The sequence below is a fragment of the Netta rufina genome (genome assembly GCF_964035555.1).
Source record: "Netta rufina genome assembly, chromosome: 7".
Taxonomy (NCBI): Eukaryota; Metazoa; Chordata; class Aves; order Anseriformes; family Anatidae; genus Netta; species Netta rufina.
In genome coordinates this window covers 28,921,945-28,935,077 of record NC_140130.1, presented here as the reverse complement: position 1 = coordinate 28,935,077, position 13,133 = coordinate 28,921,945, and the positions used below count along the sequence as shown (strand labels likewise).

General features: G+C 36.4%; 1 protein-coding gene across 1 annotated transcript in view; it reads right to left on the bottom strand.

Annotated features, from left to right (window-relative positions):
- Positions 1-5,963: 5,963 nt before the first annotated feature.
- Positions 5,964-13,133, bottom strand: part of NHLRC2 (NHL repeat containing 2) — a gene marked incomplete at its 5' end in the record, with an annotated part of 31,734 nt that continues 24,564 nt past the window's right edge. Inside the window, 3 exons of the mRNA XM_084290364.1 lie at positions 5,964-7,711; positions 10,577-10,802; positions 12,043-12,252. Of these exons, the coding sequence (XP_084146490.1) occupies positions 7,446-7,711; positions 10,577-10,802; positions 12,043-12,252 (702 nt within the window). The 3' untranslated portion in view covers positions 5,964-7,445. The remainder of the gene's footprint in view (positions 7,712-10,576; positions 10,803-12,042; positions 12,253-13,133) is intronic.

The following is a 13,133-nucleotide window of genomic DNA, read 5'->3' as shown; positions in this document are numbered from 1 at the left end:
TACATAAGAGAAAGCTTTAAGTGCACTAATTTTCTTTTAAAAGCAAGACTGGATATTTTTGAAGTTAAATACTGAAGATATAAACCATTTAGCATTTCTGTTACGGAATCACAGAACATCCCAGGTTGGAAGGGACCCACAAGGATCATCGAGTCCAACTCCTGGCTCCACACAGGACTACCACAAAATCAAACCCAATGTCTGAGAGGTTGCCCAAATGCTTCTTGAACTCCGGCAGGCTGTCCCAGAGAACAGAGCTCAGCGCCTGCCCCTCCGCTCCCTGTGAGGGAGCTGCAGGCTGCCATGAGGCCTCCCCTCAGCCTGCTCTGCTCGGGGCTGAGCAAACCCAGGGACCTCAGCTGCTCCTCACACGTCTTGCTCTCTAGGCCCTTCACTGTCTCTGTAACCCTCCTTTGGGCACTCTCTAACAGTTCTATGTCCTTTTTACACTGCTGTGCCCCAAAATGCACATAGTTCTTGAGGTGAGGCTACACCAGTGCAGAGCAGCCGGGGACCATCCCTGCCCTTGACCAGCTAGCAGCGTGGTGCTTGATGCCCAGCTGGCTCTTTGGGCTGCCAGGGCACACTCCTATTGACTCATATTCAGCTTGCCATCAACCAGAACCCCCAGATTCCTTTCTGCAGGGCTGCTCTCCAGCCTCTCATTCCCCAGTCTGTTCGTATACCCAGGATTGCCCCTTCCCAGCTGCAGAATCCAGCACTTGCTCCTGTTGAACTTAACTCGGTGATTGCCCAGACCTTTAATTTGTTGTGAGCTCTCTCCTTGCAGGCCTCTCTTCCCTTGAGGGAATCAACAACTCCTCCTAACCTGCAAACTTAGTATGCATTTGAGTCCTGCATCCAGATCATTTAAAAAATCAAGAGAACCTGTCCTAAAATTGAGCCCTAGGAAGCCCAACTAGTGACAGGCCACCAGCCATTTACTGTAGTTCAACTTACTAAAACCGTTTGGGCCCGATCTGTCAGCTAATTGTTCACACATTGTGTTGTGTACTTGCCAAGCTGTATGCTGGACACTGGAGAGAAACAATACTGTAAACTTTGCTAAAATCTCCCCAAAATCACACCTACTGGCTTCCATTGGTCAACTAGATGAGTAACTTTGTTATGAAAGGAAATTAGTTAAGCAGGACTTTCCCCTCATGAACCCGTGTTGGCTATGTTCCACCACTTAACTCTCAATTCCAAAAATTTAAAGCCTGGAAGTCATCTGAAATAGCCAACTCTCAGCACACATTTCTTGAATGGATGGTTTAAAACCAGGTATTTCAGCTTCATCAAAAGCTTGAAGAACTAGCTCTTATTTACTTATTTATTTTAAACACAAAACCAAATTGGGAATAGTTATCTCACTTACTATGAAGTCTGACAATGTCCAGATGGGTTGAGTTTCTAAATACACCATCAAGAGGGGAAAAATATATTGTGGAATATTGCTCTTCTGAGGCATGTTGAGTACAGAGCATTAAGTTAAGGTAGACTTATAAATAGATTTCTACAAGTGCGATTTCTTTAACTCAAAATTATCAACGTTACAAAGGAACTAAGCAAGGCTTGAAAAACACTTGTAATTCTTTTTCTTACCCCTAGAGCCTGCAGTTGGACAAAAAGTCCTCTTGTATACTTTGAAAGCACTGGACCAACAAGGCAGTACACTAAACAACAAGTAACTATAGCTGCACAAACACTCAACGTAAATCCAAGGTTTTAGTCTTTCAGCTGTATCAAAAGTACATTATCCTGTGATAATAATAAAGCACAATCTTCAACAACATAGCAAGCTGGGGTATCTTTCAAATCACCTAATATTCTTAAGTATTTAATCTGCAGTTTCCTGAAGCCAAGAGCCAAGAAAGTCCATGCATAGGCTACTCAAGTTTGAGATGCTTTAGGAGATCTAGAAACAACTTCAGAACTTAATTGAATAGGGCCAGAGATAAAGGTAAAAAAAAAAAAAATGATAGTAGCTGCATCGTTGTAGAGTTTGATGAAGTTGACTTGAGGACATAATCTTACTTTAATGTTACCTAGAACTGTATGGAAGGGTTTAGACAGGTCCTGGATTTCAGTAACTATTAGCAGGTTATCTTAAAATAAAGAGCACTAAATAATCGATTAAATATTTTTTTCAGTGAGAGTAAGGGCAAAATTCTCACCCTCCGTATGGAGTAAAATTTTACAGGCCATAAAGAGGAGTAGACCTAGGAAGCAGGTAACTCCAGAATGCCAGTACACACTAGGCCTATGCATTCTGAGGATCAGTGCTGTGCAACTCATCTTGAAACCCTCACCTCATTTGCACCCATTTGGAGTGAGCTGCCAGGTAACATTGTCCTTGAATGGAAGAGCCCTATTGCACTTTCTTTTTACACCCCAGCCCTAAAGCAGGGGAGAGGCGAGGGGCTGGTGGAGGAAATTATCCTACTTGGATCCCTCTATGGTAATAAGATACTGGCCATATTTCAGTCCTGGGGAAGCTACAAGAGGAAAAGGTAGACACAGAAACCTGACCAACTCCTCTCCTCACCCTAAACCCCCTCCAATATTATGACAAAAATCAAAATAAACCCAGAAATTCAAGTCATAGTTGTGTTGAATCCTTAATAAGAATGAAAGCTAATCTTTAACAAGAGAAAGTGATTTTACATACAACAGTTCAACATCTACAAAACTATCAGAACAGCCGGGTCTGATGGAAGACAGTAATCAAGCTTGGTTATATGAACACAATAGAATGTAAAATATTATTAGAAATATTTCTGAATTAATGATCTGCTGCAGAATGCAAAGCCAGAAGTGATGGTTCAATTAAAAAACAAAACAAAAAGGTCTCACTTTTGCAGTGACTGTCTGCAACTAACTCTCACTATTCTTATATCTTCCTGACGAGGGACAGAGAAGCTCATGCAACCCCTGACAAACTTTTTTTCAGTGAAAATGATTATAATTAATTTTAAATACTACCTCTTTGCTAACATAAATAGGTTATCTTAGCTGATTATACAAACAACTGAGCTGGCAGATTTGAGTGTGCAGTTACCATCAGGAAGGGTAGGTAATAAACTGCTACCTATGGTAAATTCTTCTGTTAGAAGAAGTACAGCTTGGAGTACACACACACAACCTGTTACAGCACCTCTCACACATCATACAGTGAAGAAAACTTACTTTTGACTTGCAACACAGTTTATGAACACACACTTCTGTGGAAATTTAGCTGCAATATGTCTTTGAGGTAAGTGTTAAGGAGGAACAGTAATTTTCAAAAAATACGTAAATCTTTGCTATTGTCTGCTAAATTGTAAGCCATTTTAAACTAGATATATCATTGATAAACTCTACAAAGTCAAACATTTAAGGCTGTCATGTACATAGCAAACCTTGTTAGGAATCAAAAACTCAAGAGAACTTGAAACTGTGGTCAGTAATGCAACTCTCTTTGCTAGAGTAATTAGTCAATAATTAAAGGAGGAAAAGGACATGCCCCTGTACAAGAAGGGAAGTCACTTCGTTCTGATCATCTCCCTCCTCTAAGCAAGAGATAAGGACCAAGTTTTTCTTGATGCTCTCACAAAAGATACTTTTACTTTGAACTACAAGACTTGCCCATTGGAATAAAAAAGTGCATAAAGAATATATATAATATACTGAAAGCCATATGCATTTTTACTCTGGCTAAATAATTTCAAAAAAAAAAAGTGCTGTTCCAGGAAAGGAAATACTAGAACTAAAAACTGCAAATGCCTCTGAATTTGTTTCCATTACACAAAGCAAGCATGACCAATATTCTTTAGAGATTTGCTATAGTAATTTATGACTTTATAGGTCTGATGCAAAACCTATTAAAGTCAGTGGGAAAGCATGATTTGAAAAGGCCTTGAATTACATACTGTTACTGTAAGATACAAATCTGGGAATGCTGAGCCATACCAATATGCTGGTAGTGGACTTTTTAGTTGATTTTTTTTTTTTTCATATCAGGAAACACTATAAACTACATTACCATACAAATAGATATCAGCCGTCTAATTTATCAGTATTTAGAGACAGTAGTAAAATTTCCCATTTTTCTGAATTGTATTTTGAAGATGGTTTCTGGTAACTTAACTAAAACTTCTGTAGCTTGTAGAAGCCATTGTTTTTGCCTGTCTGGTTACACTTACGGCACTTCTTGCTTTAGTGTAACAAAATCTTCTAAACCCTGGAGAAAGCAATGGAAACAGCATCCCTTTTGTAGAGTAAAAGTAAACATCATAAGCTTTTGAAAAGCATGTTATTCTAATTATAGAACATTCAAATGTCTGTATGCCACAACTGAAACATAAGGAGGGACTCAGTGATGTGTGTGCTACTCCTTGGACAAAAAAAAAACCACAGTTAGGCTATGTGATAAACACCAGTCATAGTGAACGCACAGACTGAGGATCAGAAGAACCCCAGTAACATCATCAGGAAGAACCAGAGCACACTGAGAATCAGCTACATCTAAAAAGATGGAGAATGATTACAGCAGTGTCCTTGCATGAAACCCGCTAGGACAAGTCAGGGAAAGAAGCTCTCCCTTGTAAACTGAAGGGGTTATTGCATAGAATGGTTTAGAACTTATGGGATGCAGGGGGAAAAGCATTCCAGGACATTCACCTTTTTCAGGTCAAGTTTTTGAGATAGTCTCACACTTTCTGTCTCTTTTTTAGGGTAAAGCTAAAGTTCAGATTCTAGAAATAGAATCATAGAATCATTTAGGTTGGAAAAGAACTCTAAGATCACCTGCTCCAAATTTTAACTTAGCTCTGCCAAGTTCACCATTAAACCCCCTGGTTAGTATACACCCCTCAGTTTATATAGGATTCAGTCAACTGCTGCAAGACATGGACTTAAGAGAAAGAAAAAAAAAGGTTCAAACACATTTTCCTACTCTCTGCTAGTAAAGCAGAAATTGTTTTCACTACTTAAAATACGGCTACAACTAAATCTTTAAAGGTCCTTTACAGTCTGATCCCAGACTTCAGCTTGATGCTTACGCAACAGTTTTCCTACTATCTACTATCACACCTTCCCAATAAGCTGCAGTAGTTCTGAATGCATTTACACACAGTAACTAGAAGTTGAATCTTGAAAACATAAAGGATATGACCCTTAAACATTTGTTTATATTTTCGATATAAACGTATGTATATGTCTACAACACTGTATTTAAACACTATACACTGTAGTTAAACAAAGTTAGGAATACATGGCCTTTCCCTACATTAATTAAAGCAATACTTCAATTAAAAAGTGTCATTAAGATAACAGATTTGTTGAGGCTTTTTTCTGTATGCCAAAATACAAGGTAGAATTTGATGGTCTTGTCCAATCAAAACAGACAAATATAATTTTAGTTGGAAATGAGAGGGGGAAAAAAAGACAACAACAACAAACCTATCTGCTCAGTTGTATACTAAAGATAACTGTAAGAATTTAATTTGTTATTCTGAACTTCTGAAACTAATGCTTGCTTTTTACAGTAAGCAACAGAAAAATTGCGAGTTAGCTGGAAGCTTATCTAAGGTTTCCTGGCTACCACCCAAAGTTAAATAAACAACAACAAAAACTCTTAAAGATTTGTAATAAAGTGTGAGAAGTGATTAATGCCCTATAATCGGTTTCTTTACCTTCATCCTTTCAACAGCATTTGCAATCTGTGAACAAAGTAGCAAAGCTTTATCCTTCTTCAAAATGGTATGTGAGATTGAGAGATTTACTCAAAGGAACTGAAACACTGAATTAGAAAAGTTGCTTAAAAAATAAACACAAGAAAATAATAGTTCAGTCCCTGCCTTGCTGACAGGTGAGATAACTACAATTTCTGGTACTGTAGAGAACTCACAGATATGCTGGCATTTCAATAGAAGGAAAAACCACACCAATCCACATGGTTCCCTTAAAACAAAAGCCTCTGGAGTTCATGACCAACATTTCAATCAGTTTTCAATTAGGAATGAGCAACAACAAATCATACCAGGGATTTACTGACAGGTGTCAGGAACAATGGTGACTGCTTTAGAAAACACAACATAACAATTCTTTCACTACTATACATCATACTATATGTAAAAATACCATCTTCAAATTTGAAACAAATTCATCTTCTCAGAACTGATCCTCATAATCAGAGCACCGGACCTAATCCAATTATACTTAAACACTGTGGAAATCCTTCCAATTCAATAAGAAAATTGCACACCCTCCCGTATTCCTGCTACTTCCTATGGCAAATTCATCAACTTTTACTCACAAAACATTTAACCACCAAAGGCAGAGTTTTGGGAATACAGCTTCAAATCAAAGCACTTTACTCAAAGACTGAATCACCAGTTTTCTAGCAAAAGCTCAGAACCTCTAGACACGAATGCAACCATCCATTATTAAACGTACGGTTCTGATTCAGAGGCCACCATAACAAATGGGTGGACAAACAGCAACTTCAAAAGACTTTGAATCACACATTAGGAGTGTAGCATCATTCTTAATATTGTATGCTTCCAAGACAGAAGTCTTCAGACTGGGTTTTACAAAGAAATCATAAAAGTGGAAAAGGAAAGTGATTCACCTGCTTGAAATGGTTGACATTTAATTTTTGCAGTTTAGATAATCAACCATTTTCTACCACTTACATAAAATGTAAATCAGTATATATCAGAAAGATTCCAGCATTTTCTTTTTCTTTACAAATATACACACACACTAGAGAGGCACATTCTTTGTTAGAAATCAGCATGATTTTTTTTTTTTGTAGGAACTCAAACATTTCCTTTCACAGAAATTTTTCCATGAAACCGTGCTCTTCATATAAGGCAGTCGTATCTAGTTAAACAAAACAATCAGTTTGCATAACATTAGAGCTGCACCTAGTTTAAGATGTATTTTCAAAATACATGTGTCATAAGTGCCACTACAGAGAAATAAGCAAGATGCTCCTTTTACAGCCTGGAGAAAAAAACTATTAGGTTTGACATTCTATTAAAATTTAAGGGCACAAAAGGAATCTCTAACTGTTAGTCTGAAATGATCTGATTATTCTAACAGCACATATAGTGCAAAGAATTTCTTACAGTGTAGTCACAAGGCAATACTAACTCTTTCAAAAGGATGTTAAAAATTTTTGCTCATTGCTTAGAATGGCGTATGTCCAACGTATTCACAACTGGCAATGGAGTCTGAAGTATTACAGTATCATTGTTTCTACTGTAATGAAAAGAAATCAGGTTGTGATTATAAATGTTCATGTTAAACTGTAAGGAATTCTATTGCATTTTACCAAGAATATTATTTCTTAGGTTTGTCATAAGCTCCAGGAAGATGGCCAATGGAGAAAAGTTATCTATCCATATTTTCTCCTACAGTGGAAAGCGAAATAAAGCACCACATTAGCTGGCTTTGGGTTAGTTAGTTAAAAATGTGTATGTTAGTTCAACTTGAGTCAAGCTGGCTTGGTTTTCACTTGCTATCTGTAAAGGCTGACTGAATGAGATTCCTTTCATCAAACAGGCACTGCTATCTTTGCTGCAATAGTAGAGGCACGCTTTGATAGCCAGGACAGCTTCAGCTGATAGACAGCTCCTTGGTAACTGAAAGGGAATGACAGTTTGACAGGAAACATCCTTAATTTCTCCAGACAGACTCTGTCCTTGAAGCAACCATGTATTATCTGCAAAAGAACAACAAATTTTATCATTAGGATATTTAATACCATGTCTGAAACCTATAGAAAACACTAATTTTGCTCATATGACAACATGACCTTTTTTCCATATAGAACATTAAGGGAAATTTCCCTTCTGATTTTTTCATCATGGGAAAAAAAAAATTAAAAATAAAAATAGTTTACAAGTGCTTCTTCAGTAGTCATTTAAAGGTAATCCACAGCTTTGCTTCAGAAGTGTGGGTGTATCTCCACAGTATACCTTAGCTAAATGCAATGAATCTGTAATTTGTCCTATACACTTTTAAGAGGATATTAAAATTTCTTCTGATACTTAAAACTCCTGAAATTAATTGGTTGTTATATGTTTGTATTAGAGGCCTAATACTCTAGGCAAGACATCTGCCATAAATGCACAGAAATGCAGGTACTTTATCATGTTTCCAAACAGAAATGTTGGCTTTATAAACAGGTTGCTGTAATTTAGCTATGTTCAGTCTGACTATTATAACAAAATTTGAGTTTTACATTTATTTAAATATTTAAGAGTATGTGAACTGCAAAATAAACTGCACAATGTATGTACCTACTTCATTGCATTGCACTCTGTATTTTATTCTAAAATGAGATGGATGATGTGCTCTTTCTGGCATTTTTAAGAAAATACCTTAAATTTGGCTCTAGAAGTTATGAGCTTGAAATGTCTTGTTGAGTTTAAATTACTTATCTTCTCCAGTTTTGCTAACCCTTGAAGATCTGACATGTATCTTCACCTCAACAATATTTGGAGATTTTTATAGGTCAAAAAGAGTGCTGGAAATAGTCTATTTGTACTCCGAAAGCATAAACTACAATAAGAAACTGCCTTAAATCATGAAGTGTATAACCAGATTGCAGGCCCTGTACAGTATTTGTTGATTGCTTTTAAAAACAACCCATTTAATTAAGCTACCACATGGATATATAGACACTTTGAAAGCTAGCCAACAAAGTATGAGTCAGAAGATGAGATGTTTAGCTTCAGATCATTTTAACTGCATCTACAAGCAGTAATGACTATTAACATGTATTTATTATTGTAAAAGACAATATGGCATGTAAATTCAGGCTGAGAACAATTACTCAGAATTTTAGAATCCTGCAGCATTTCAAAAAAAATGAATGTTTTCCAATGCAGTATAGTAAATGAGCAGAAGTAATTGAAATAAAAATGTTTCGTCCATTGCTTCTAAAAATCTATTGAATGTCCAAGCGGTGAAATCTCAACATCAAACACATGAAAACAAAACTAAATAAAACTATATTCTAGGTTTTTTTGCTTGTTTGTGGTTTTTTTTTTTTTTGGTGTGTTTGGCAAAGCTTTCCTCTGCTCTATAATTGCTTATTTTATTATTTTATTTGGTTCCTCTAAGAAGTAATAGATAGTTCTCTGTGCATCACCTACTTTTAGGGTGCATAAAGTCTGACAGCAAATGTGTTTACGATGTTCAGAAATTTCTCAGAGTCTGAATGAAAGGCATCCTCCCTTCACCCACAAAAGTCAAGTTCACAGTGACAGTCTTACTTAGGCACACAAGGTGAGGAATAGGATACTTTTTAGAAGCCTTGATTCCAGAGATGAGTAAATTATTCCTATAGCATGAGCATACTAGACTTAAAGCAAATGAGTCATACCTGAGTAACTCAATAACCAGACAAAACTGTTTTGACACAATGTGAAAAAAATAGGGGTTATTATGTATATCAGCTTCCATAGGGTACATCCATACCTAAGCCTCTTCTTTCAAATGGTACTTCCAAGGGCACTGACAGATACTCCCTTCTGAGCACAGCTGGAACACTGGAAAGCACTGTCTCCAAACACTTGCTAATGGTCACCCTGAGCAAGAAGGGGTTTCAGATAACCTTACTATTTTTGTACTGAAAAGAATTTTAAGGAACGCATTCACAGAGTTTATTCTACTGGTCATGCTTCGTGCATAGCAATATCTAGTGTAAGGATGGCAACGATGGCTAGAATTAAAGCACTCCAGTCACATGCTACGTGAACATGTTCCATGTGTTCTTTTAAAATACTTAAGAGTTGAAAGAGATTAATTAAGCCTTATGACGCTGCTCAAACATTAAATATTATTCCCATTTCATAGTAACCAAGGCATGCAGTGACTGTAAGTGTTGCCCAAGGCCAGAAAGGCAGAGCAAAAGTGGCCTGCAATAAATGTCAATTATTTCTGCTGCCTTGACATACCAAAATTTTCCTCCTATATTTGAACGCGTGCCTTGTTATAGAAATATTCAAGTGCAAATATATATATATATATGAATTACGACAAAGTAGGTTCAAAGTGGTTAGCTAGAAATTTACTTCAAATAATTTTTTGAAGAGACAGAAGGAAAAATGGGAATCTTTCTGGAATATGCTTCAGCTTCACAGTGACCTTTCTCCCAGAAGCAGACAGTAGGGCTGGGCTAAGCCCTTCATGGAGACAGTGTGGTGAGAGCAAAAATCTAAGGAGGAAAAAGCTCAACTGCTCTGGGAACAGTTTCTCTGCAAGCCCTCACCGGCAACTTGTTTAAAGGAAGTTTTAAAAAAAAAATTAATGCAGCATGCATTAATTCAAGCAAGAAGCTACAACGATCAAGTTCCTTTTTTTTTTTTTTTTTTTTTTTTTTAATTCTTCCCACTCCAGCTGTTCAATGTATTAACACTAAATAACATTTACCACATCACAGTGTTGTACAGGAACAGACTGGGAGGGACGTTTTGGTTCATCAGATTGAGATCCCTTGCACGGAAAACACATCCTGATATTATCTACTTTGTTTCTTATCTACTCCTGTTCAACTGATAAAACAACACAAGCACTTTACCTTCTGCTGTGATAAACCAGGTGTTGGGTGCTTCTTCATTCAGTGCTGAATCCGGAGGGAGGGTCAACTTCAATAAAAACTGAATTGTCTGGCCAGGAGCTACAGTCAGTGGATGAAGTTGAATGTTTGGTGCAGATTTAGGCAGTTTTGGAAGGTTTGCTCTTTTGTCCTTTTGCACAGGCAGATGATCTGGAACATCGCACATTTCTGGATTCAGGATAGGCAACTATCAGTAGAAAGCAAAGTATTAATTTTCATTTGTCCTGGTATAGCAAATAGACTTTCACAATACAATCACACTTTGATGGCTGACATGGACAAGGAAAACTAACACGTGACAATATGGTTGCTGTACTGAAACTTTCTGATGGAGCACAATAATACTGCAATGACACGAACACAAAGGAGATAACAAAATAACTTTTAAATGTAAGAGATAAAACTGATTGATACGGATAAAAATATTTACTATTAAAATCATAAAAATCTAGAGCTACTTTACAAAATCTACTACTTCAAGTATCCTATAACTTCATTATTTAACATTTGCATTACATTTTTATTTTAAATAAAGTTTATAAGCATTTTCTCCCAATGGGGTGGTAATTGTATCCTTTGGCAATAAAATCCAAGATTCTAACCATGCAGATTATGCAGCAAAGTAAAGGACAATTTCCCAGAAAAGGCTCCAAGATATTACATGGCATGGAAATTTAAATATACATTAAGATTGCATACTATTAAATGCAAGAAGCTTAAAAGAATACAGTAAGATTATTATCTCATATACATACACATGAAAACACCAAGACATGGTATCATTATAAGATAGACAGTACAAATTTGTTTTGCTTTCATGTTTACCAGCAAATTGAGCACTGCTGTATTTGAAAGTGGTTCCAATTTGACAACTTGAATGCCCCAAATAAAGAATATATAAAATTCTGCATGGCACTCATTAAAAGTTAAACACCATTTAAATGTAAATTTTAAAGTTCAGCAAAGAGTTCAGCACCATAACAGTAAAACAAAGACATTGCTGTATCAACATTTTTGTCAAATTTAGAAGAATTTGGATTTAGAAACTTGGGTTTGGAACTATAAAAGAGTGATGACAGCGCTTCTGCTTTCCCCACAGAAGTCATATTAAATAAACTGTTGTTGACTTTTCTCTCTAGATCACTGTTACAAGCTAACTTCGTTGTATTTTATATTCTCAGTATTCTGCATGGTTTTGGATATTTTTATGTGAGAAGTTTTACGTGCAAAAGTTGCTTTTCTGTGAATAAGGCTATCAACAAGCATGCTAGCAGGCAATGCTTGTTTGCTAGATCATCATAAAACATTAGGCGAATATAACTACTGCCCCCAGAAAGTTTATTAGCTATATGATTTTTCTACCACTTACTGCAATAGTAATTTACAAAGAAACACCACTATCAGCCTGTTTAATAAATATTACTTGCCATGGAAAGAATTTTTGTTTCCAAATCCAGCACTTTAATTTGATGATTATTTGTGTCTGCAACATACATCAGGCGTCCATTCTCTTCAACACACAAACCTCCCGGTTCATTAAAAGTTGACTGTGTAAAGCTGGAACCAATAACATTGCTTGCTTCTCCTGTGCCTGCCAGGGTAGCGCAGTTCTTCGTTTTGGGATCTACAACCTTAATCTAAAATAAAAACAAACAAACAAACAACCTCTCTGAAAAAACTACCAGAATGTGGAAGTTCTGCATTATCTTACATCCTGCATTTTCAGAAGCCAACATTAACTTTGATTATCTTAGGTAACAAGCATGTGTCCTGGAAGCTATGTTATCATACTTTATCAAAAGACATCTCCCAGCTTGCTTCCTGGTCTTCATTCAGTGTTGTCCTCCTAAGGCACCTACCTCTTTGGTATAAAAGTATGCTTGCTGATCAGCTTGGCTTTTTTTTTTTTTCCCCCTAATATTTGTTGCCTTCCTGAAAACATTTTCAAAATAGTAAGAGCATAATAAAACTGTCACGGTAACTTTTTTTTTTTTCCTAAAAATAGATTAATTTTTTCTTAACTTTTTTCTTAAACTAATAGCAAAAATGTTGATAATGTTTTATACTTTAAACAAAATTTCATATGGACCACAGATTTTAACAAATATTTAATGATATATATACCTTATTCTGTAAAACAAGACAAACTACTTATTTTTTCATATATTTAATCAACATACAGTTAGGAACCTTATAGACATTAAAGCTTGAGAACAGTAATACAGAACAACCTGTCTCATCTTTGAATTCCATGGGGGTAACCCACAACACTTCTTCTCGAAACATGAGTGGTTTTTTTTGAGGAAAGAACAAGTCCTCTTGCTCTCCTGGTTTTATCAAACCTGCAGTATTCCTCACTAACCATTCCTAGCTGTTTTGCCCCAGATCAGTTTCTTTGGAAAGATATAATAAAAGGGTCTTTAGTTGGATCTGTAAGTTGGTACAAATTCACCTTCCCCAAGGGGCTGTCATATCAACACAGCAGCATACAACACCAAAACAATGGGTAAAGAGAAGG